The sequence below is a fragment of the Pygoscelis adeliae genome, unplaced genomic scaffold (assembly GCF_000699105.1).
Source record: "Pygoscelis adeliae isolate BGI_AS28 unplaced genomic scaffold, ASM69910v1 Scaffold1, whole genome shotgun sequence".
NCBI lineage: Eukaryota > Metazoa > Chordata > Aves > Sphenisciformes > Spheniscidae > Pygoscelis > Pygoscelis adeliae.
Genome location: NW_008824051.1, coordinates 678,108 through 704,832, shown reverse-complemented (window position 1 = coordinate 704,832; position 26,725 = coordinate 678,108). Strand labels below are relative to the sequence as shown.

The window sequence follows — 26,725 nt, the reverse complement described above, 5'->3', positions numbered from 1 at the left end:
CATGCTTTCTGGAAATCATTTTATCTGCGATTAAAACAATAAAATACTTGATTCCCTTTAAAAATAGCATTCCACTGAATAGGAAAGACTGCACTGTATGTGCATTTTCCTGAGTGTACTTCTGTTCTCTTTCAGATCCTGACTTGGACTTGTTCGTAAGTGCAGCAGAAGCGCTTTTATTTATTTACTTTTTTTTTAAACTAGAGAAAACCATAACCTAACATTTTGTCCATCATATTTCAAACCAGGAAACCAATTTTTTTTCTGTAAAAGGGCTTGTGCCTCCTGTGTTCACACGGCTGTTTGCTGAGGGCCGCAGTCTTTGGGCATTGAAGGGTTGTGTTATCGTTCGATACTACAAAAATACCGCTACAGAATTGTTTAAAAAAGAGGAGATGGATTTACTATAGATTTGACACCTAAAAAAAGGAGACCAGGAAATCCATCAGTGGGAATATCTAATTGCAACATTTTCAGTGTTAAAACTAGAAATTATTTGATACATTTGCATGCTGTACATTAATTAGTGGAGGTAAAACTGAACTGACCTACACACATGTTGTTTCTGCTTGCACATCTAAATTGTGGAACTGTTACTGTGAAGAAGTTGTGGAAGGAGACCAATCTTCCACAACAAAGAATAATAATTTAGCCCAAAAATACCACTGATGAACTAGTCTTCTCTTTTTAGAATACACAATAGTACAAAAATATTGTGATGGGTTATGTTAAGACTATATAAAGAATACAAAAATGCAAAAGAAAAGAAAATAAACAATAAAAATGGGCATGTATTTGTGTGTGTATGTACATACGCAAATGTTGCATTGACATGTGTTTATCATTTCAGTTTACTTTTAATGTTAAAACAGGCTGTTTCATAAATGTTTGCAAGCAAAAAGAAAAATGTAAAGAAAATGTTAATTTCTTGGAGGAAGAGTTTGTTACCTAGGTTGACCGTTAGTTTAACTCGTCCTGCATCCAACTCTAAACGAAGGGTATCTGCAGATTCCCTAGAAGTAGTTGCCATTAAAATGCCATAAGCTCGCTGAGACCTGAATCGTAAAGAAACATCTTCAGCCTCTGTATGCATCACAACAGGGAGCTGTATTTTCATAAACATACTTCCATCATAGCTTAGAATTGTTGCCTCTGAAAACATAAAGGAGAAAATCAGTTATTAAAGAATTATGTTGTATTCACTGAAATTGCTCAAAGAGAAGATTGTAAGTGTATATTCACTCAGTATGACACAGAAAAATTACATATTACATATCACAATTATTACTGCGAAACATAAGCAGTTTGCGAAGCAAAGTTGGTTTTAGTGGTTTTTTTGTTGGTTTTGTTTTGGTTTGGGTTTTTTAAGTGGCATATTTTGGTGCTTTTTAAAGAAACTAAATTGCTCTTTAGATGAACCAGCCATTCATATGTGCATCTTCAAGCAGATGGGTAAAATCACATGTAAGGAAATGCTTGCAAGACTAGGCCTGTACTACTCAAAATAGGTCAGTAAGAGCTATTCAGGTAAACCTTACAGCCTATTAAAAGGTCATGTCTGACTATCACCCACCTAGGTAATTACCTTAGGATACTTCATGTTTAAACCTATCAGATTTGCTACTATTGCAGTTACAATTATCATCCAGTTAGCAAAATGCCGCCTGAAACAGGTAAATAACCCCAGCATTGTTTGGACGGAGAGCAGACTGCTTCATGGCCACAATGACTGCGGTATGATAGAATCGAAAACTCGCGTACAAACATTACAACAGCCTCAACAACAGGATCGAGACTGGACTTGGCATATTGAGGGTAAGATCTTAAAACCCCTGAGATCAGCAAACAAGTGTCACTTTCAGACATTACAGGAAACCCTCCCGGCGAGCGGCTCTGGCACAGAATGGTCACAGTCTGTTAAACCCCAGAGCAACCAGCCACAAGCCTTTTCCCAGCCTTCAGGCTGGTAACAAGAAAGGTAGCAGAAAGATTGCATTTCTGCTCACAGGGAGGCACAGAAAGCAGAGTTCCTAGAAAGCAAAGGACACATCTGTTTCTGAAACGTATTAGGAAGTCCTTTTTTGCAGGACGATCAAGCATTGCAGCCAGTTAACCACCACAGCCTTTGGAAACACCTCTTAGGCTCATGAGCAGTGGCACATCGTGGTGGAAGCAGCAGTGAGCAAGCAACATCCTTTACCCCAAGCCAGTTGTCAGCGGGCAGACCACCAGGTATTTCAGTAGCCTCCACAGTAACATACAAAACTAACCATACTACATAACTAGAACCACTACCTGAATGGCAATATACTATCTGAAGCAAAATACACTATCTGAATGTGCCCCGTTTTATGCACCTCTGATTGTTTACCTACCGCTAATTCACTAGAGACCTTCTAACTTCTTCCATGTGTTTCCTACATTCTTTAACCCACCCAAAAACTCTCAATCTTAGAAATTGTTGAAGTGTTGGATGATGAGGTCTAAACAGGATGCTACAGAATCTTTCTTAGAAAAAGATGCAAACCTGACGGCACCTCAACTCACTGAAAAAAATATCAGTTACTTGCCCAATAACAGGCCAAATGAGCAACAAACAGAAAGAGAAGACAGCAGAGAACACCTAAGGGAAGCTTCTCTACACTTCAATTTGCCGCAGTATAACAGAGACACTTATCTACAGCAAAGGCATATTGTGGTCCCACATGCAACAATATTTTCAAGGACTGATATTACTGATACTATGTTTAATCAGTATCGTAACTAAAGCAGTGTTAGAGTATTTTTTTAAACATCAATACTTATGACAGTTTGTCAAAACCTTTTCCATTGCATATCTTGTATACTGTTAAAGATAGATAAGCTTTTCAAGACTTCCAGCCTACACGGTCCATGGAAGGACAAAATGTTCCACTAACTCTGTGAGTATATTGGAAGCAAAAATGATAGATGGTATGTTCATTAATAATTGCAGACTTCCCCAATACAAATTTGAATAAAACAGTTTGATGTTGGAAAAACGTGATTACTAATACTGGCGTGAAAGTCATTAGACGTAACAGGTTTGATGATTTCTAACCATGCAGGTAATAATGTTTTCTGCATATTCTAAACCTAAAATTTTTCTGTGAAGCAGATTAAATACTTAACTCTCACCAGCCTGATAAGAGATTTCAAGTCAAAGAGTTTTCAGTGGGAAGTGATTTGTTTTTTTGATTGTTTGGTTTTGGTTTGTTGGGGGTTTTTTTTGGGGGGGGGAGGGGGGGGGACAGCCAAGCAGGGGCTTACAATTCATTCCTATGTCTAGCTGTCTAGCCTGTGCATGAAAAGCTCCCAAGAACTTTATCAAGGTAAACACAATTTAGGTAATTAAAGAACTCCGACATAAAAGTTTAAGTTACATGCTAGTTTAAAAGAAAACAAAAGGTATTTTATATTGTCTATTAAAAAAGACACATTAATACTATTCAGGGTTTTCATAAACTGAGCAAAATCAGGTGTTATAGGATGAACAGCATTCAACAATGGTAGGGGTCTGTTTCTAATAAATTACGTTATGATAATGCAAAAGAAAGTTGTCAGAATCATCACTGGCACTGTTTGCCGGCTTTCCTACAATTATTCAGTCTTTTAGAAAATTACAGAAAAAGGAGAGAAGGAACTGTCTTAATTTAATCAGACATGACCTGTGAGTATTTAACATCATGGTGAACAGACCTGATGTGATTAGATACTCAATCCTCCTAAACCATACTGTGCCAGTTATTTCAGAAACAGATGTTCCAAGAACAGACCAAGGAGACTGAACAGAAGATCAAATGACTTAAAAGCTCTGGGGCAATGAGAAAACCCCTTCAAGCCGACTAGCTCCTTCCAGTATGGGGAGCTCCAAGTCACAGGCTTTCTAAATACAAAGGTATCACAGAAAAACCCCAGAAAACTGGCAGGAAGCAGGGATGATTCGATCAAAGAAGATTTAGCACTGCCCTAAGAGCCATAACTGAAGATTGGAGACACTACATACTCCTAAAATAAAAAAAAAACAACTATGTTCAGTTTACTCACTTGAAATGAATCTGCTGGTAGAACTGTTGGTCGGAAAAACTTTTGTTGTTAAACCATTATTAAATGATTGCTACATTAAGAAGGTTGAATGATACTTCGTCAATATTGTGCGCCTCTCTAAGGGTGGCAAGCTGGGTTTTGCCATGTGAATCATCTGTCAACTCAGCATCTCTTCCACTTGACTCAGCATTACTCTCAGCTCTGCAGATTTCCATGTTCTGTTGGTCTTGGCTGGACAGAAGGCATCTAGTAGTACATGTATGAGACCTTTGACAGCACAAGGAGTTCCCTCTTCCCTTACTGGTGTCTTTCTTGTAATTCTTTGGGGCGACATCTTATTACCCTATCGTTATGCTTGGTGGCATACATTAACAGAGAACTTTGTTTTTCAGACACTAGGAAAAAACAGTTTTCAAGATGAAATAAGAAGGGCTTGTTTTGTTTTGACTTTCTTAGAGCTAGAGATTGTTTCAGTTGTTTAATGGAATTGTTTCCGTCCTGCAGTTACTTCAGTTGTCCAGAATGGATTGTTAATTTGCAAGGCCTGGTCAGTAAGACGGTGATCTGAACGAGGAGAGGCAGTGGAGGTTACACCAGTTATGCAAACCTCGAAGGAACATTTTGGCTAAAAGTATGTATTAATTTTTGCCCCTAACTTTTACTTTTTTTGTTTTGGACCAACTAATCCCGAAGGGGTATGTGTCTCATCTTTTCTTGAGATCTACACTGCTGACTGTTCTCACATAAGTGTTGGCAGGATGCCTTTTTTCTCTTGTTCAGCTTCCTCTTAATTATTAGATTAAATGCTAATAGACCATAAATTTAGCTCAGAATGTGCTATTCATTAAAAGAATCAGAGTCTCCACAGCAGAGAATAATAATTTTACTACCACTTCAGTGCTGGAAGCATAGCATTGAAAAGAAAAATAGCAGAAAACCCTTATAAAACATTACTGACAATTTTTTGTGGCAGCAAATAAGTGCATGAAGTAGAGTTATTAACAAGAAATAAACAGTAAGATATAATTCAGAGATTGATAAAAATTATTTTATACATTCTTTGATATTTTTATAAACCTGACAATTAAAAAGCCTTGCTGCTTCTGTGATAAAAAACAACCAATCAAACCACCCAAACGAACCAAAAAACAACAACAACAACAAAAAACCTGAAGAGTTCAGTTCCCCTCTCCATTTTTTTCTTCAATTTGTTTCTGATTAAAAATCTCCAGGGCTGGATATTCTTCCTTCCTATATATAAATACACACTACCTCAATCAGCTCTGTGCCAATCACCAAGGATGCACGGACTAGTACTGATATGAGAGGAGATTCAGGACCTTAATTTTCACTAGGGCTGGGATTACCTAAATTGCTGAAGAGACTGAGGCACCTACTCTTCCAGAAACTTTCCTGCACCTGTTTCTACCCTCAGAAATGCTCAGCCAGATATTTATAGGGAGAAACAGAATTTTCCAAATAGATGCTATTCTTCAATTCACAGCTTATTTAAAGTGAAAGAAGTATGGACTAGTCATTTGAATTTCAGCATTCTTCCTCATAAGTTTTGCAGTCAAGTTTTTGCTGTTTTTAATAACACAGTGCTTGGTAAGCACGGATGCTTACTGCATGAATTTTAATCAATAAAACAGGATCTTGTTTCCTCTGGACCCCTTGTGGTGCCTCTAAAGTCCTAAAGACAGATTTTTTTTTTTTTCCTGCTTTTTCAGTTTCAAGGTGTCTGCGATAATATGAGGACTGTGTTGCAACCCACAGAGCCATTTTAAAAGCATGAAATCACACACAAACTTTGCCCTGAAAGTGACAGACGATACAGTCCAGAGCCATGCCAGGAAGTATGTGAACAATCTGGATCATCAATAATAAAGTATTCAGGTTTGCTGTCTGACCCTGTTTTATTTACCAGTGTAAGTAGAGCAACAATATCCTGCCCTGAAAACACTCTCTGATACATATGATTTTACTCCTATAAATTCAAGTATATCGATGGCTACTGACTCAAATTCAAACTTTTAGTTTTTGTTCTATTCACAGGCGTATGCTCAGCTAAGCACTGTTTGCGTGTTTTCTATGGCAGCTACTTCAGTCCATCTGGGCCCGAAGTTGCAGCCTTGGTGAAGCGAGGAACCTTTCCATCAATCTGATGGAAACAATTCTTGATATGCAATTAGTTACTAGATAATACGTGAATAGAAGTTTAGATGACTCCTCCCAATTTCTACACTGGTATTATTTCAGGACTGAGGTCCTAAGCCACACTGTAAAGGTGCTAGAACTTTAACACACAGGATCAATTATTTAATTTAAGTCAGAGATGGAATTACTATAGTATTTTGAATGCATGAGTCTTCATACCACCTATCATTGTATCACATGACCTGTATTTTTCTTTTTAATTTTAAAACATCCAATATTTCTTTATTTAATGCATATGTGTGTATGCAGGTGTGTGTGCATGCACAATGTGGACATCTACACACACACACACTCTAATTTAAATATATTTTCTCCTCAGAAATGTCACTGATAAATCTTTCTTTGCATGCCTACTTTTTCTTATCACTGTTTGATGAATTCACTCTTGTGCGTTGTTCCTAGCCATCCAGTCAAAAGTATACACCTGCAAAAGACTTTGCCGAGAGGCAGTCACATATTGTGATCCACAATCAAAGTAAGATAGGAAGCCAAATTATATTGCTGTGACATCTGTCCGTCCATCTGCTGTAGTTTCCATAATCTACTAAAGCCAATCTACAGATTATACTGATGTTTAACCTTACTGAAAATCAAGAATAAAATAATTAATAACTTGCAACAGCATAAAAAGCACATGGATATAAAAAAAAATTAATTTTAAGTATACTGAAACTAAAATAGAACTGAGTTGTGTTCCATGTTTTTTGTGCACTGATAAACTGACCAAAATTATTTCAAATACTGCACTGTACATGACACATCCACATATGGATGTTAGTACTCCTATTTTAGGGGAAATAGCATGAAAAATAAATGACAGTACTAAAAAGTAGCTACATGCTTTTGTTTACTGAAGATATCTTAATCACTTAAGTTAAATATTGCAGTTGTTTAATCTCTAATATTTTATTCTAATGCTTTCTTTTCTTTGTGGAACTGTATTGTTTGTTGAAATGAACATGTTCCTACTTTATTTAAATTAGCTTGAACAATTATAATTGTGTTGCTTAGATCACCAAATACAAAAGTTTATCAGTTACTGCACATGGGTAGTAGTTATAATAACCCTGTGTGGTAGGATGCCAACGTGTCGCTTTCAGAATCCCAAAAGCTATAATCTTATTAATGCATGACCAATTGGGATATGAATAGTACTGGAAGGAGATCTCCTTTCAGTGTAGTTTCCTCTGGAGAGGGAAACCCAAGAGCAGGAAATGATCCCATACTGTCTGAACTGCTGCACATATTTCTGTTGGACAAGAACCAAATACCATTGTAGAGAAGCCAACACCACCACCATAATACCACCATTCCCATTAGGGGAATGCACTGGGAAAATCAAGCTCTATATTGGGAGACAGTTGAAAATAAAGCATAGGAAATAGAAAAGACAGAGGTTTCTATATAAAATATTACCACCTGTCAAATATATTTATAAGAAATTGCTATGATGAAGCCTGCTTTTAAGTTCTTTGCAGATATGCATGTATTTTTGTCTCTAACGCACGTTTCCTAGCTCTCAAGTCGAAAAAATGCAAATCCTATTTACTTCTGCCATATGTAATAGCAGAATTTTGCCACAGGGTGGTACACCAGACATGTTTAACTGAAGGCTTTTGTGCTGCATCAGACAGCTCGGTTATGCCCTCTGCCAGCTTCACTCCACCAGTAACAGAACAATCTGGAGATCTCATAATAACTGGCCATGAACCAAAGGCATATATACTCAAAAAATAAGACAGAAAGAACAGAAGAAACCGAGAATCTACTTGCAAATACTAATAATATCATGGTATTGATTCTACATAAATGCACATGTCTATTTACATACAACTTAAACATTAATCTGGGTTTTCTTTTTAAAGAATACATTTTCGTTTCATCTTACTAACTAGAAAAATGAGTCAAACTAGATGGAAAGAACTTACGTTCCCAGCCAATAAACTTTAGGTTTAGATTTCGGCTTGAGAAGAACCTGTACTGTGTTAATTGTGAGGTGAAAAAATACAACTTCTGTCATTGAAACATTTCCATTCCAATGAGAATAAAAATAAATGCCTAAAATATTAACTAAGCTTTTTTATTGTTTTCTTACTTACATTAAAATCTTTTATTAGCATACTCTGTAATTTTAAATAAATTACAGAGTTTTCTTCCTATAAACTAACTTCAACACCTATCTTCCTTGCCACTATCCACCTTTTCAATTAAATAAATGGGGTTTGTCAACTTTACACTTACCTTTTCTAGGCAAGAGGGATAAATCAGTGATTTAAGATAAGTAGAAACTGTTTCCTTGGGTACTATGATCTTTAAAAAAAAAGTTAAGTAAGAAATACAGAGTCCTACACTGATTCTTTTGCTTTGACTCATGGCTGAAGTTCTGGCCATGGATTTAAGTGATACTGTGGAATTCAAAAGTAAATTTAATTACACGGTGGTATTGACATAAATAAGCAGACAACAAGACCTCAGTTTGGAATTGGAATGTGACCATTTAGTAATGCAATAATAATTGAAATTACTTTCACAAAGCTTTTCAGAACTCAGCAATGTATGATGAGACACAGAAGGAGACATTTTCTAAGAGACATTTAGCAGTGCTGACTCTCTCTCATAGTCAACTAATAATTCTTCATGCATCTTAGAAACTCCCCTAAGATCTTTCCTCTAGAGTTACTCCTTTCAGTCTAGAACAGGTCTCCATGTCACATCAAGTGAAATCAAAGATGCTTTTTCTGCCTCAGAAGAGATAATGGTATTTTACCATTTTTAATCATTGTGCAGGATTCTATAAAGTAGAAATACAGCCATCTCATGGAACCTACCTCTTTTGCATGATCTGCCAAGGTACCCTGTACCAGAGCAATCACAAACATATCTATTCCACCCATCCCTGCATACACCATTGTTTTTACAGGGGTTGCTAAGGCAAGGTTTTGCAGTTTCTCTTGAGCATGAGGGTTTTACTCCAGCTGTGCTTTGAACTTCTGCCATCTGTCGAATATCTTTGCTTTGACCGTCAATGAATAAATCTCTAATGCAGCCGACGTATCCATAATTGAGAAGTGCTGTCCACACCTCTGTTGGGAAGACGAGGCCTGCTTTATTTTCTGGTAAGCCTCCAAGATACAAGTCATCATCCAAGTCAAGGATTTCACTTTCCCCTGGTGCAGTATATGGTGTACGTAATGTGTTCACAGATATGGTCCCTGAGAAGAAAAGACAATAAAATGCATGATATTCAAGACATTTAAAAGATTTTGGTTTTACTCATTAATCTACATGCCATATTAGCTCCTGACAAATATCTATAAATGAAACATAGGTATTCTATTTGTACCGCTATACAATAAGATACACTTCATTATTTCAATTACAATGTAGTAGAAATATTGTCAGGAAGTAAACAATGTAAAAACATATAGGCACAATACTGCATGGTCACTATATTAAAAAAAAAGCCAAAATCACCTTACCAATCTTGTAGGGGTGGGGGGGGATGCATTTCAGAGTTATTTTCAGAAATATCTTGCTTGTGCAACAAAAAAAATCTCTTCGCTACCTCATACATGCTTCAAAGCATTAAGGCTGAGGTTGCATTGATGGGTTGCAACCTGGGAGGCAAATCTGTGTCTTTGGTTTGGATCCAAAGATGCAGTATTTTAAAAGACTCTCACCACTTTCAGTGGGCTTTGGATAAGACTTTTTTCTTTAAGTGCAGAAGGAAAATACTCTCATCTGCTGCCAGACAGGCAATCATTAAGAAGACAGTGATGTGCTCCTAGAGGGAAAAATCAATGCTGCTGACACTTACCTCGAAATGTGTGCATGATACAAAGAGAGGGAGAGAGGATGTATATAGAACCTCAGGAAATCAGAAGTATCTTTTCCATTTAAGTTTAAAAAGTAAACAAGCAAATTTAAGCCTAAAATAAAGTTCTGTTCCTACAAAGTGTCTGAACAAAGAAATTGTAATTGACTGTAAAGATCCTCTTTGTTGTACTTTTTAGAAGTAATGAGGTATCCAATTTTTACAATTTGAATAGGCAGAAAACCAAATTTCCTACATGGAGTCACAGAACATACTTATGTCAACCAAATTTAGTTTTATTTACTAAGTAAAATCAGTTGAAAAAAGAATCTTCACATAGATCTTCACAGAAGTGACTCCTTACCATTCTATATGGGTGCAAAAGCAAGCAAAAAGTGAATCAAAATATTATATAGGTCACCAGATGTACCAGCCACATTATGCATCACTGTTATCCGCTGGACACACTATTAAAAGTGTATTAATGGTGACAAGACACTGAAGAATCACATTTACCACAATGTATTTATCAATGTATTTATTATCATTTATGTATATATACATATATACATAAAACTAACATGATTCACCATTTCCACTGTCAGCATGACACAGATTCCAGAAGGTAACACCGATTATCAAAAATACTTTCACTGTGGTAGGAGTGGTCCATGAGAATAATAAATTCAGAAATTTTATAGCATAAATACTAAAATATGAGTTTTAAGCAAACAGAGGCAGGTCAGAAAGATCATTCTCTTACTTGGATACATCCTAAAATTTTGGCTTCTCTTTTAGGAATGAAGAGGAGTCCTGTGGGAGCTACATATTTTGTTTGGTCTTTTGTTGGTTCAATAGGTTAATTTCAACAACAGGGACAAAATGAATATATAAACAGTTTCAATCTATAATAAAAGCTCTTTGGGGTAGAGGTCTCAGGAGATCCAACTCCCATGTGAGACTTGAGACATATGGATTCTAGAAGGGCTGGATACTACTACAAACAGTCTTCCTACTATTAGAAGAGATCTAAAAAGATAAGACAAAGGTTTGCATAGCCTTTGTGCATCTTTATGAGCACGTTTAAAGAACATTTGAGGATGTGGTCAGATTTCCCTTTTATGTATTAACAGAAATGTTTTCTGTGTCAGTTGAACAATCACATAGATGTAAAGTGAACTTCTAGTCTCAACTGTAAGAAACAGGCATGTTGAGCCAAGATCCTTTTTCTTCCAAACCTCCACCTGTGTAAAACTGATACGACTATTATATTTTGCTAACTCTAACAAGTTATATATCTATATATTTTGCCTCAAACAAGGACACCTGTGAATGACCTGTTAAACCAAGATAGCTAACTTTCCTGAGAGCATCCTAGGTATCAAGAAGGACTGCTTACAGGCAATAGATTGTTTCTCCTTTAAAAAAAAACCCTAAAGATTCTGTAAATATAAATCATACTTGTGCTCACAGTATTTCTTAATGCTATTGTTGCTTGCTCCCACCTGTTGCTGTACAGGCTAATTTAGGACCAAATACTTTAAATCTACGTTCAGGCAGCACTTGCACCGATGTAAGTTAACACAGCTGCAGCCTCCAACCTCAAGCTCATGCATTTGCACAGTGCCGTTTTCTGCTGGACAAAGGCACTTGTGTTTTCAAGCTATCCATGATGCTAGAAGACATCTAGAGCTCCCTTTCTATTAAAAAAAAAAAAAAAATCAGCTAAGTCTTGATGGCTTTCAATGCACAGGAAAAGACAGGTAAATCTCAGCCAGTGTAGCTGTGACATTAACACAGTGGTTCAAAATGTAAGTTGTGCAAGCACAGAAGGCTGAGAAAGGTGAACGATAAAGGGAACTGTAGATCACCACTACACTCTGGTGACTGTGAATTATAGTTAGGTGATAGATTGAAGCAGGAAAATTTTCTTCTGTATGTCATAAAGCATTACCTTGAAAAGAGCGTAAGTATTATTTTGAATAAGTATCAACAGCTTCTTAAAGAAATGAACTTTTCCTTTCCCCTCCCCAAGAAATGACACCACATAAAATACTCCTTGGGAGAAGCCCCCTGAAATCCTAGTGTAATCATAGCATCTAATGAGTATGGGTAGAAAAACATAACAGGCAACAACTCTTCTGTGCATTTTTTTCATGTTTTGGAAGGCCATGGAACCCCTATTACCCAGCTGGACTATCTCCAATTTACTGCTGGACATACCCATGACACTTCAGCTGACCTACATACTGTGTGTATTACCCTTAATCAAACAACTGTAAGTTATCTTTATTTAATCCTTTTTGTTGAGAGCTACACTAAGTCAAACAGCACCTGCAGAAGACTCAAAGCTTTAATAACTCACTCTAGCTCAGCTGTTATGTAGGAGCTTCACCAAAATATCATATAGCACACAGTCTAGAACAAGAACTATGGTTATAATACAAACAGGCTTTAGTCTAGCTAATAGCAGAAAATCCATGCCTGGGCACAAAGATTTTTATGCTATCAGTTACCGAGTTATGCTAGTTTCTGGCTGAACTTCTAACAGCATGTCCAGGCAGCCATACAACCATCACAGCTGTTCGTATCCAAATTACCTTTTATGTATCTCTGATAGGTAATGCAAACTTTACTCACTAATTGCTTTGTAAACGCAGGTGAAAAAAATCCAAGAAAAATAAAGGAGACTTCCAAAATACATTAAAAATTATATTTTTTTGGAAATATCCTAAAATAAAATGCAAAACTCAAGTTCATAAAACATGGGCCTACAGAAAATAAATAATGGGTCTATAAACACCTTTGGATTCACAGTGCATCCAGAGCTCTGACACAGAGATAGTGTGCTGTTTCATCTACCCATTTTTTTTTGTTGGGTTTTTTTTTGTTTGTTTGTTTTTTTAAGCCTGTCACCTTTCTTGAGGGAAAGTTTTCAAGCTCTACTGAAACCATCTCAGGTTGGACCTCATGACAATGGCAGATGCTACCACAGAATCTGGGGATAGTAATGCACACCCCCTTTGCTGGACTTCAATCCTACTTTCTCTGGGAATTATAGGCAGAGTAAAAGGAATTGTTCTGTCAAATCAGCGTGCTCCAATCCATTTGGATGTTTCTACTTACAAATGTGAAGAGACATCACTTTCCAGAGAAGCAGGAAGAGGGGAAGCTAATGGAGCATACAAATGTCTTTTGTGGCCAGCACAGGAAAAGGTTAATAATTTGCCCTGTAAAGATAATGTAACATCAACCCTTTTCACACCAGAATTGTCAAGTTGGATAAGAGGGAAAAGAATGGGACATATTTTGTTTTACAAAATAACTTAAAGACAACAGAATATGATGAGGAAGCAGCAGATTCAGAAGAGTGTTGGCCTCTCAACAGAAAGAGAAAACAATAACCTCAAATTGTAACTTCTCTGTAGTAAGAACCATCCCTTCAGTTATATCTTTGCATAGTACCTAGCATAACAGCACCCATAATCAGATCAGCAGTTATACTATTTCTTTGAAAAGAGCAATGCTGAGGCAATAATGTCTGCCAGGAAACAAGCAACTTCCTTGCAAAGTTTTTTAATACTCAAGGTAGGAAATACTGTCTGTATTTCTACCAGAAAAAGAAAGAAATGGGAAAAAGCTGACAGTATTTGGTTTGTCTAGGCTGAAAGAAGAAAAAGGGGAAGACTGAAAGACAAGGTGTGTGGTGATTTACTTAGTCTGGGAATTCATGATCTAACTTCAGACTCTAAAAACAGGTAGCATTTGTTATCTCCAGAAACTGGACATAAATTTAAGGGTCTTATAATGACCTACAGGTGCTCTGATTTTACAGCATTTCACCTGAGAGTAAAATGCAATTTAAACATACAGAAACATCTTTCTGTATTGGAGGAACAGTCTGAGAAAAACTAATGAAATTTATTTTTGGCAAGAATTTTTGACTTAATGGATAATTGATTAGTGGGCAGTTCTTCAAAATGAAGAGTCAACAATATAAGTCAACAATAACATACATACGAGCAAAATGGGAAATATATTGGGCAGTATAGAGAAGCCTATCGTACCACTTCACTGAGCATTCATAAGGTTTACCTTGAACTCTGAGAAAGATGCAGATCAGCTGAGGAGACTGCAAAAGATGGCAATAAAAATGGTCAATAGGTACAGAACATGACGTATAAGGATAGGAAGCATCTGGGGTTTCTTAGTCTATGAAGAAACGGGAGACTGACATAACAGCATTCAAATCATAGAAAGTATAGAGCTATAACACAGGGAAAAAGTGTGATGTATTTTGTGCCTGCTGTGAACGAGGAAATTACAGACAAAATGGCTTGTTTTGTATACAGAAATATTCAGTTTATGAATGATTACATAGGAAGGTTGTACACTGTCCACTGCTGGAGGTAACTCAACAAACATCTGTCAAGACTGATGCAAGTGTACTATCACTACTTTCATTGGAGGGGTAAAATAGAGGACCTCTCAAGATCACCCTATCTCAATTTTTCTATGAGCTCATGAATAAATGAAAAACACTACCAGGATCATTGGAAGAATTTTCCTTAAAATGCAAGATAAACCCATGATCTCAAATACATAAACTATTAACATTTGTTGAAATAGGAACATGTAAATCTGGCAGTTCTTAAAAGGTTGGAAAGATGGGGGAAGGAGTATAGAAGTTTACATGTAAAAAAAAGAACCTGCAACAACAATGCATGTAATGGATACTGACAAAGCACTACTTACAGTGAGACAGTGATTATAGTTAAGCTCTAATTACATACTCTAGAGATAATTTTTGGTATTTAAGCTGAAACTCTAACTTTAGTTCAAAATTTCAGTGACTTCTTAGCCCTTAAATGCTACCTACCTTGAATACATTCTGTTTTACGCTGCCATACACAATTGGAGGTTGACAAGGAGAGTAAGTTTCCTCTCCAATTTCACTGTCTAATGATGCTTTCCAAAGGATGAATGGTGGTTTAGTCAAAAAACACTTGCAAGGTTATTAAATATGGTAAACAGTTTAACAAAATTTTAAACAATACTCAAGTCTCAGAAAACAGTTATTAAACCTAACTCTACTGTGTTACAAGAAACACTGTGAGCAAAGACCTTTACGGCTGCTTCATGGTGGTTGTTTTTTTAGTTTGGGGTTTGTTCCCCCCCGCCCCAGTTCTTTTACTGCAGAGTTGGCAGTACCGTTAAGAGCAGAACAGACAAACATTCCCCTTAGGTATGAGTTAATGAACCTCTGCAATCATATTCATTATCTCAGCAATTTACTTTTTCGTAAGTCTGTGTATAAGTAACTAAGACATATTTCTAAATCTTGTCTCAATTCTGTTTAAGATTGTAACTCCAGCTACTACAGCTATTCTAATCTCAATGCTTACCTCATGTGGCCTATTTAGTTGCTTTTTGTGCATGTGAAACACATTTGCTTACTAAGAAATTCTAAATACATTTTACATCTTGTGTGCTAAAGCATAATATGAGGGATGCTAAAGCATAATATGCTGCGATGAGGACTGTGACCACAGTATACAGCTTATGGCCAAGACAGAGCACGTGTGAAGCAGCTATGAAGCTACTGTCCTTCACGGGAATTCAGAATAACCATGAATACTGAAAGGGAACTCAGCTCACATGACAGGACAACAGCAGTTGGTACCAGGTTGGTGTCCTCTGCTGTATGCTTAGCAAAAAAGACAGACTGCTGGAGAACGTGTGTTCCCTTTCCTCTGCTGCATTCCTAGCAAGAAAGATGGACCAATGAAGAAGGTATGAAATCTTTCTTTACTTAACACTGGGAAATAAGGTCTCAGGAGTTCCTTCTCACCAAAGATCTGCTTTTTAGGTAAGGAAGCACTCAGAGTAGGTCTTACAGGCAGCAGGATGGGATTCTAGGGTGAAAAACTTCTGTAAGAATAATAGCTCAAAAGCGCCTTCAGCAAAATGAAATTAAAGGGCACCATCTCTTCCCTCTTCCTTGTATCTCCCAAAATCTGAGGGGCTCAGCAGAATTACTAGCAAATAGGGCCTGCATAAGTACAATTTAAAAATGTGCTCTCATTCCTTACATCTCCCCCACCACAGTCCCAGACAGGCAATGGCAAAGTGAGTAGTTTAGAGCAGATGCTCCCTGTGACTGAGAGTCCAGAAGAGAGCAAAGAATGAAAAATAAATTGAGTACTTGCTGATCCAGCTAATATGAAAGTCAAGAAAATTAGAAAAGCTCCTTGAGAAATGTCACAGCTTTCTATTATCTGAGGGAACCACTCTGCATTGGGTTTGAAGCCTAGGAGTAAAAGGTTGCAAGACACCAAACTTCACTTAAAAAAACAAAAAAATCACAGGTTATTTGAGCTGCTTATTCATTAACAGGAGAATCTCTTTGTTTATACATGATAGGTTGGGAAGTATTTTGTCAGTAGCAACAAGAAAGTCTCAGAAAAGACAATTTTTATTTTTTTTTATACAAGGTATATTCATTCACTTATACAAAAATGCTGAAGGTAAGCAAGTGAAAAGTGATCATATTCATATGATTTCCAGTATGTTTGGTTTTGGCTAGAGAAAATAAATGAAAAAGCCTCTTGTAGTAGTAAAGTGGATTTTATTATTCATGGAAAAAAGCATAATAGACCAACATGCATAAGTCATGAAGAAATAATCTAAACATATCACCTTGGTGATTCTCCTGTTAATGAATAAGCAGCTCAAATAACCTGTGATTTTTTTATTTTAATTGTTAGGCAGTCATTTTACTTGGTTAAATCTGACAGTCTAAGATACTACCTCAGCCAATATTCTCATTAAGAAAAATAACAGCATTGCCACTGTTATTGGTACTTCTCCTACTGTAAAGTATTATTGCATCTATTAAAATCACATAAAGTCTTTGATGTCTGGTTCAGATTTCAGCTAAAAATTCAGTTTGACAATCCATATGCCTACATATTTATTAATGATTCCTGGCAATAGTTTAATGTTTTAGGGTGAATAGGTACTATGGTCAGTTTTCAAGAGTGACAGGGTAAATAAAGTTCACCCATCTTGATCATAGGCGATTCATCAGCTGGATTAATTTTCTTTTACATATATATTTGAATATTTATAGTTCTACTTAAAAATAATATGCAGTCATGACTACCAGGTGTGTATTGCTTCCTAAAATTAGTCTACATTCTTGCTGATGTCCATCAACAGTTTTAAAGAATTAAATAAAGTATGCCCTAAACTCTCTTAATGGCACTTGTGAGCTATAGTTTTTGTGAAGCAACGAAAGTGCAGAACCTATCTTCAAATGTAAACAACTGCTATGCATTTATTTCTTTTCTTTATAGTTGTGTTGACTTTGGATGTAAGAATAAACTTTGCTTTCAGTGGAGTCCCACAGGCATGATTATTACAGGGTTTACTGCCTCATATGAATCACTCTAAAGAGCACTTAAGAAGGAAGCCTGAAATGAAGATTGTAGTATAAATAATATGATTGCTGGGTATTCAATCACAATTGAGGATTTTGAGAAGTTGTGTGTTTTGTTGTTTGGGGTTTTTGTTTTTTATTTGTTTGTTTGGTTTTTTTAACCTCAAGAAATGTAAATAAGCAACTGAGACATTATAATCAGAAAATCAAACTCTCTACAATTAGAATTTTAAGCCACACAGCCCAGGAATCAAATAATTATTTTTCATAATCCTAGGGCAGACTGATCAATTGAATTTGGTCTGACTTTCAGCATGGATTTGACTGAAATCTTCAATTTAAATCGGCGCCTAATATTTGCTTGATCTGAAATCTCATTTGTGGGTAGCAAGAAAGTAAGTCATAAAACAATAACTTTTTGGGGGTGAAGTTTCAGAAAGAAATTATAAATGCAAGACATGGAAAAGGGGTCACCAGAAGCAAGAAGGTGGGGAAAACCCCACAAAATCCAAAAGAGGAGGAGTTTACATTTTTCAACACTCAATTTCAGAGTGTACATAAACTTCAGATTAGATACTGATATTAATCGGAAAATTCTTTGACGGACTGAATTACAGACTCAGTACATTCCCCCCCCATCCCCAAATCCTGGCACGAACTACAGGAAAGATACCATAGAATAGATTTGTCCTTCAATTAATGATATTGATTATTTGCTGAAGTCAAGATACATACTCAAGATCAGATGCAGCTGAAACACAAGGACAGTTTCACTAGTTAAATGCATTTTATGCTATAACAGATTTCAGCAGCATTAGGAAGAGTTTATGAATTCTTTATTTTTACCTTTTTCAGTGAGATCATTTGTTGAGTAAACTACTACAGATTACGAACCATACTGACAGAATACGGCAAGTCACATATTTCCATTTCTGCTGATATGTGTTGTTAGCCATTCATTAACATAGAATTTAATTATGCTGAGATCTGCTGACATGGTTGGAAGGTCTGTGCTGTTTCTGTGGGCCAACTATTCCCTATGTTGGAGATTACTTTCAGTAATTCTTCTTTGCTTTATTCTTGAAACTTGCCACTTCAGCTATTTAGTATAAGCAAGCACAGAGGGAGATTACTGTTTGTTTTTGAAGTACACAGCACACTTATTTGCAAGATTAAGTACCTGATTACCCAATAAATGTTAACATAAGATATTTTACTTTGCAAATCATTGTATTCTGGTACCTGACAGTAATGACTCCTTGTATTTCCCTTATTTTTCAGATGATGCACAACTCTAATGGTGGCAACATAATATATACCAGTATTCTCTCAGATACAACATGAAAAACCATATTGAATATTAAAAAAAGCAGCTTACCTGACCGTCCGTCCCGTTGAAAATCCACATGGTACCATTCACCATCATTAACCTTCTTCTGCAAGGCTTTTATTTTTATAGTACCTGATCCCATGTCTAACAGCAGGTAGAGGTGGCCATCAAGCATCTCAATAGCAAAAAAGTCAACCTTCACCATCTGTGGGTGTTTGGCATCTTTTTGGTGCCTTGGTTTTCCATGGCTGAAAAGAATCAGGCCATTTGGCTCAGTTGTACGAAAGTCAAATGATATTGAGCCTGTTTTCTTGGCATTCCACTTTGGCAAAGAGATGAAAGACTCTGGTGTTTCAAACGTGATTGGATCTAAGGTTGCAACATTCTCACATTTAAATGCTACAACCCCATGAATCTTCATTTTAGGATCTCCTTGCTTGGCAAGTCGAGATAACTCCAACCTGACATCGTTATTTTTATATACAACCTGCAAGCAAAGCAGAGAAGTTACTAAGACGAACTTGACCATTTTAACCAACAGATATAATCCCGAATAGGCATATTATTTAAAGGATAATAATGATGATATATGAATATGATCATTTACATACACACAAAATTAAGTAACTGTTTTCATTGACTAATGATTTATTAATAGTTTTCATTAAACCAAACAAAGTTGCTCTAAAAATATCCCTAGACTTAATTCAAACAATCTGAAAGAATCTGCACATAATTTATACTATCAGTTGCAAATTAGCTTGCATGGCCTTGATTGCTTAAAATCCCTCTTTGCACAGCCATTCTGCTACGTTAGAGAAGTATTAGATTCCTTCTTCCTCTAAACCCTGTCTTAACTCTTCTGTTCATGTACAGAAAATGTACCAAGGTCAGATACTTTATAATTTAACATCTTTCAGTCTGTTCTTGGGGCTGAGGAATAGCAGCATCCATGGTATTCATGAAGCTACAAAATAGGGAAACTAGTATCATACAGATCAAAACATACAAAAGCAGCACAATCTTTGAGCCAGTTCAATTGGACAAAAAAATAAAACCACTTACGTATTTTCCCTGACTGAAGACTTTTCTGATAAAAATGAAAGACAATATTAGTTTTAAATCCAATTGACCTTCACAGCAAATATCTTTGCTTCAAATCACGTATTTACTCTGCCCAGAGAAGCCTGTCTTGATATAACCATTTCCCAGGGTTCTAGTCTTTATTAGTATATTCTGAAATTGCTGGTATTTCTGTGTTGTCCAGGATACAAGGACTGCTTAAATGAAGCTCCTCAATAGCAAACGTGTGCACAAGTATTTTGTCAATATTTTAAATTATTCAATAAATTATATACTCAAGCTAAAATACCACTGAAGGGCTGAATATGAATGCATGGTGACAGAAGCCAAAACCTTCTTCTCTGTTTCTAAGGTTAAGCCTACATTAGAAAGCAATTTGGAGCAAATGCAACAGCTCCACAGATCAAAGCACTTTGTGCTGAGGCTTCTTCATCTACAGATTCTATACCATTTGGGACTAGATCATGTCTGGCCCCTGATCCAGTGTTCCAACTATACAATGTAGCCTGAAGCTGTTCAGGGGAATCACTGGTTTAGACGTTACATCCTTCCCAGAGGTTGCAAAGTGCTTAATGAATACTTAGGGTAGAGCTTCTGGATTAATTTCCTCTGAAGTCTAGTTTGAACACAGATGAAACCCACCCTGCAAACTGAACTGACACACAGTAAGTGGAAGAGACAGGGGATGCACTGCAGAACTGTGCTACTGTTAGAAATCAAAACACTAGCATACACACAATCTAAGATGGCATACCCCACAAGTGATAGTTGCTATTGAAAAACGGTGTTTAACGATAACAGAACACTAAAGTGATGATTGATAGATTGACAATTTTTTACTGTAAGAATTGTATCATTATCCACCCAGCAAATTTCATCATAAGCCATGGCAGAATTATTCTACTACATTAAAAATGTGTCCTAAAGGCTAATAAAAAGCCTATTTCTCCACTTTATTTCAGGGTTCAGTACAAATACTGCTGTTCCCGCTGGAGCTGTGTCTCCAAAGACAAAAAATAAACCTCACTGTGGATTCCTGGCAGCAGAAATGATACTCTGCCACAGAGAGGCAGATAATGTGTTGCCTTCTTTAAGTGAAGACATCAGACGTGACTAGAATTGGACTAACTTGTAATCTTAGAGAATAAGGATCCATATTTGCATTTATCAAATACCTGTGTAACACCTCAGAGATCGCAGATTACGCAAAGGAATTTAGAAGAGTACTGAAGAATAAGCACATGAAAGTGATCTCCCACTGGGGTGACTTTCTGTCTTTAGAGTGAAGAAAGCCAAAAGGCAGAAGAATGCAGCAAGAAGCCAGTAGCCTGGCAGGCAATATTACTTAGAGATACCTGGAAGCATTGGCCACTTTCTATGGCAAGAGAGATTTTTGGAGAACTTCCACCTCATTTGAAGGAGTTACAGGGGCAAGCTTTCTAGAATAGACTGAAAAGCATTAAACAGAGACTAGAGGATATGGTAAAAAGAAGGAACAAATGGGCTCTCATTAGAATTACATCATGCTGTTGTCAATGAAAGTAATTAAGTAATTAAGGCAACAAAGAACATGAGGAGAAAATATTCTTTAAGTGCCTACTGAACAAAGGTAGATACCAGGACAATACAAATAAATGTACAAAGAGAATTTCTTGTTTATGGACAAATTCAAATTGTCTGATATTAATGAAAGCTGGTTGATTGAATAATAAAATAAGTAGTTAATAGCTATGCTAGAAAAACTGAGCAGACAAAAGGAGAGCTAAGCTTTCCTTGATGTCTTAAAACGGCTGTATAGGCTTTGAAGTCATTTGCCAACTCAGAAACAAAGATTTTTAATAAATATGGTTCAAGGATCTGATGGACAAAGTGCAAACAGGAATACTGGCAATAGTTTTCTCAATAACTCATCACCAGCTCTAAGTAGCTTAATATATAACATATGAGGAAAAAATTGCTAGAGCACTTTAAGTAAGACTGGCAAATATTGGGAATTTTATGCCACCAATATTAAAACACTCTTGGAATCCTTAAGTATTGCATATGGCAATTTCTTACTTCCATATTACACAATTAAAACTTCGTAGTTACTGAGATGTGAATGACTGCATCTTATTACATTCATTTGTGGAAACAGAATAAAGTCTACATCTATGTTTTAGAGTGTTTATGTTCTAAGATTTAGGGTTTTTATATTCTTTTGATCTTACAAAATTGAAAAAATGGAACTGAATTATCATGGATAATTAGTATTAAAACTGGAATATATGAACCATAACTGAAAACCATAATTGAAAAGAACTGTAAACTATTAACTGAATGCAGCTGGCATTTGGAAGCCCGTTTCCTGGTGTTATGCTGAGATTCTTACCCCACTCCTCATCTCCCTATCCATGAAAGATGTACTCAGCCATCAGTGAAGGACAGCAAAAAGGAGGAAAGCAGTATGTTCACAAACAGAAGTAGTCATTAAATTTCAGGAAAAGAACTGAACAGTAAGGAATAATTCTGAGACTAGTATCTGCTTTATAACTCATCATGGTACATGTTTCAGAATCTATAGCCTTTAGGGTACAAATCAATTCAATTTGTAAATTTACTCATTATTTTCCAAAGATTCTGCTTTTTAATTTTTTTTCCTTCTGGGTACATAAGGACAAACATACTTTTAATAAGGCTTATATTATCCACTGCTATTTCCATCCTACATATTGTTCTTTAATGTTAACTCAATACATTCTCCCTCAAATAGAGACACGGATCCACAATTAGCCAAGTGAAGGTAATTTGCAGTAGAGAAATATTTGAGTCACATTCACCTTTACTGCTACACAGCCTACCAGTCAGTATCCTTGCACCATTATGTGCTTTCTAGCACATCTATTGGACTGGCCCTGGTAATAGGTTGTTTGTTCTCTCACTCACTCTCATACCTGAGCAACAACAATATAATTTTCCTGTGCATGAAACCACCAGCCCTCAGGGAATTATATCATGCTATTAAGAGCACCTTGAATTTGTCTTCCATTCACTGTATTCTTTCCTCTTAATATTAAGTAAGGTTCAAGACCTCAGTCTTCAAAATATCTAATTACCTTATTCTTGGAAACAGCAAAAGTTCACCTAAACTCCTAAGAAAAAAGGAGCAGTTAGCAATTCCCCATATAACTTGCAACAGACCTATCCAAAGCAAGGAATAAATTTGTTTTCAGGATAGAAAGGGTAGACCTACATATTTTACAATCAAGATATGAGCTCCCTTTGCTACCATCTAGGCCAACCATATGCCGGGTAACTTATAATATCACAGTGCTGAGTCTTAACAAGTAAGTCCAGCTAAGACACAGCAAATATTAACTTATGCTCAGCACTCTCTTTAACATGGTCTGTAGTCATCTTGGAGCACAAGCAAAATTAAGTCATGCTTCCCAAAGATATATCATATATATAATTTATTGCAAGCCAGGGCCCTAGTATGCAATGAACTCAAGAAATGTATTAAGAATTCACTACAAATCTTACCAGTCATCATGGCAAGTGCCTTCAACAACAAAAAAATGTAGTAGATCAGCCAATGAAAATATATTAATAAATCAGCAATGTATAAATGTATAAATGACTTTGAGAAAAGGTGAAGGAGAAGACAAGGAATTTACTGTTGATATTAGAGAAGTATCCTAAATATACAACAAGTTCAAATATAAAATTAAAAAGTTGATATAACAAAAACATTAATATCAAAAAAACCCTACCAGTTCTTTCTACTGACCCTATCCCATGAAATTTAAAACCATGAAAGACGTGACAGAATCCAGATTTCAACATCATTTTCAATTCAAAGTGCAGCCCTTTCCACATTAAAGATTTCTTTTTGTATTTTGTACATCAAATACTATGAGTGAAGAAATGGCATTACTCAAATATTTCAGAATACTGACCAACTCTGCTAGCAATAGCCTTTCAATCACTGTGATTAAAAGCCTTTAAATTACTGTGAAGAATTTCTTTCAAATTACTTTGTATTATTAAACCAAAATATGATCCTTAAGGAGCTAACCACATCGCCTAATTTGCAGCATCTAGGTTTCCTTGAGAATCAAAGAGAAACCAGGAGTTCAGAGCACCTACATTATGATCTTGCTCTGAAGAGCTTGTCTATTTACTTAATAGGGAGATGAGAAAAAAATACTTTTCTAAATGCAATTTGAATGAATGGATGAATCCAGCCTCAAAATCTGTTAAAAAAAAAAAATCACATAAATCCTTATGCTACCATAAAGCAGTATTTTCATATTTTCATGAAACCTGGAACACCTAGTGCAAACAATGGCAGTTAATTCTCTAAAATGGAGACTAGTATTATCCAAAATGGCTCAGGTAGGTGCTGCTAACCTACAATTTTATGCTGCACAGTGAAGTCAGCGGGAGATAACTTACTGATGTCAGAAACTGTAGCAACGGGACTTACAGTAAGTGAAGCCTGAGGCAATTTTATCAGCCTGCTTTAACAGCCACTAGAATTTCCATGCTCACTGAGAACTACCTGGTGCATACAGCATCACATTCCCCAGAAATCCAAATGCAAAACCGACCTTGGAGAGTTATCATGTATTTTTTTGGTATTTGCTGAATGGTTTTGAACTAATCCATGAATGTCAGCTTCTCAGAGGAGACTTGTCATTTTGCTAATATGCTTCTATTCATTTCCACGCTCCAAAATGAATATATCAAGAAACACAATAAACTACAGACTATTTACTCAAAACTAAAGGAGCCCCAGTTCAAATGTGTGCAATGGGGTGTATTTCTGAACACAATGTGAAAGCACACAATACGAATGACAACAGCTATTCAAGCCTCTAGGATTACTCAACTTCATAAACTGGCTTTGTTTTCTGAACACAGAGAAGAGATTAGCAGGTATAATGAAAGCTCCAAGGAAACAATTTATTCATCCTCAAATGAAATGGTTTTAATTTTCCTGGGGTGGATACGTGTGTGTGGGTGGGTGGTGGTGGTAGTGTGGGGCATTTAGAAAGGGGTTTGTTCTGACCACCAAAACAAAAAACAAGTGTCTATAGAGTCCTACTGAGTGGGAGGTAAGCCTCAGGACAACAGCACAGGGTTCCATGGTATAGATACATAAACACCTGGAGAAACAACAGTACATGCCTTTTGCTGCATTATTTGAGATCAATTAATATGATCTGGTAAACTGCTCTGCAAGTTTCAGCTCAAAAAAAGCTTGACTTAATAGAGCTAGGAAAAAAAGAGAATGTCTAATCAACTACAGTGCCACAAATTCCATGGAATATATATCTGGGAGTTTCACATTCTCCTGCCTCTTCTTCCTGTCCACTCTGAGCATCCATAACCGTGGAGTGGAAACAGAGCACACTCAACTCTCCATGCACTCTACTAAAATTGGACTTGGCTCTTCCATGGTGACAAAAGAGGAAAGAAACCCACATGAAAGCTACTGATTGTCCAAGTCCAAAGGAGCATTGAACATTGCTTAAGTTATCCAATAAGAGAAAAAAGGATATTTAATGATTGGAAACGTAAAATAGCTATATTAAGTCTGCCCCCTCTCAGGGCAGTGGCTTTTGAAAAATATGAAATGGACTTTTTCAAGGCTAACATGTTGTTCGTAGAGCATGATCATATACTTTTGTTCTACTGTTTATAGCTTTAGATATAACAAGTATATTTTAAAATCGGACATACTCTCCACAGACTACTTTGTCCTACAAGGTAGAAAGAAAAGAATCATTAGAATAATTCTTGCTGTTAGAAGCCAGGACCAGTAATCCAGGAACTTGGGTTTAACCTGCATCCGAATGCCTCACAAAGAACTTAACTTCTTGCTTCTCTGTAAAATGGATACACCATTTCCTCACACAGTAGACACTTGCGCGAAGACTGAAGTTTGCATTACCAGCATCAGGTGTAGTGGAGCTTTGTCTAAAGTAAGTCATATTTACACACATATTTCCTATAGGGTGTCATCACCCTCTCATTTTCAAGGAAGATGGCAGCCACTATGACAAAGAGAGTATGATATTCTGAATTTCTAGTATGCAACTACAGAGTACAGAGCACAATGGCCATTCAAATAGAAAAATAAAGTGTACCAAATCTGGTCAAAAGCTACACAATAAAAGCTGGGCTTGAACAATACATGTCTCAAGGTAAACATAAAAGTGTAATATACTATGCCATGATAATACACTCGGCTAGTGCTTTAATGCCACTCTGAATGGCTAGCTAGAGACAATAAATTTGTGATGTTTATTGTTTCTGAAACTAAGCAACATGAACATTTTCTGCACTCATCTTTCTTAATATTACAGGATATATTGCACATCAGACATTTTTAAAACTTCTGTTCACAGAATACAGACATACTTAATGCCAACAAATATATGTTCTATTTAAATCCCTGCAAATTCTAGGAAGGCAAATGGGTATGAAAAAAAGATAAAAAATTAGCATAATTATATGGAAGTCCACTATGAACTCAATAGCACATCCAAAGGTCCACTGTAGGCTATCTGAAAACCATCACTGTCCTACCCCCAATGATGTTAAAAGAATGCAAAAAAATGGAACAACAAATAGCTCACAATTTGGTACAGGGAAGATACCTTAATTACTCTAAGGCAATAAAAAAAAGTTGGTAATGGTTACATACAGTTGTAGAAACTAATCCAATAATAACAGAATCAGAATAACAGTAATAGGTATATTGTGAACATTATAGGGCACTATTTTG

General features: G+C 36.3%; 1 protein-coding gene across 1 annotated transcript in view; it reads right to left on the bottom strand.

The window, feature by feature from the left end:
* NRXN1 (neurexin 1) overlaps positions 1-26,725 on the bottom strand; it is a 487,169-nt gene that overhangs the window by 419,828 nt on the left and 40,616 nt on the right. Inside the window, exons 3-5 of the mRNA XM_009333610.1 lie at positions 18,916-19,354; positions 9,111-9,494; positions 949-1,152 (exon numbers count right to left, since the gene is read on the bottom strand). Of these exons, the coding sequence (XP_009331885.1) occupies positions 949-1,152; positions 9,111-9,494; positions 18,916-19,354 (1,027 nt within the window). The remainder of the gene's footprint in view (positions 1-948; positions 1,153-9,110; positions 9,495-18,915; positions 19,355-26,725) is intronic.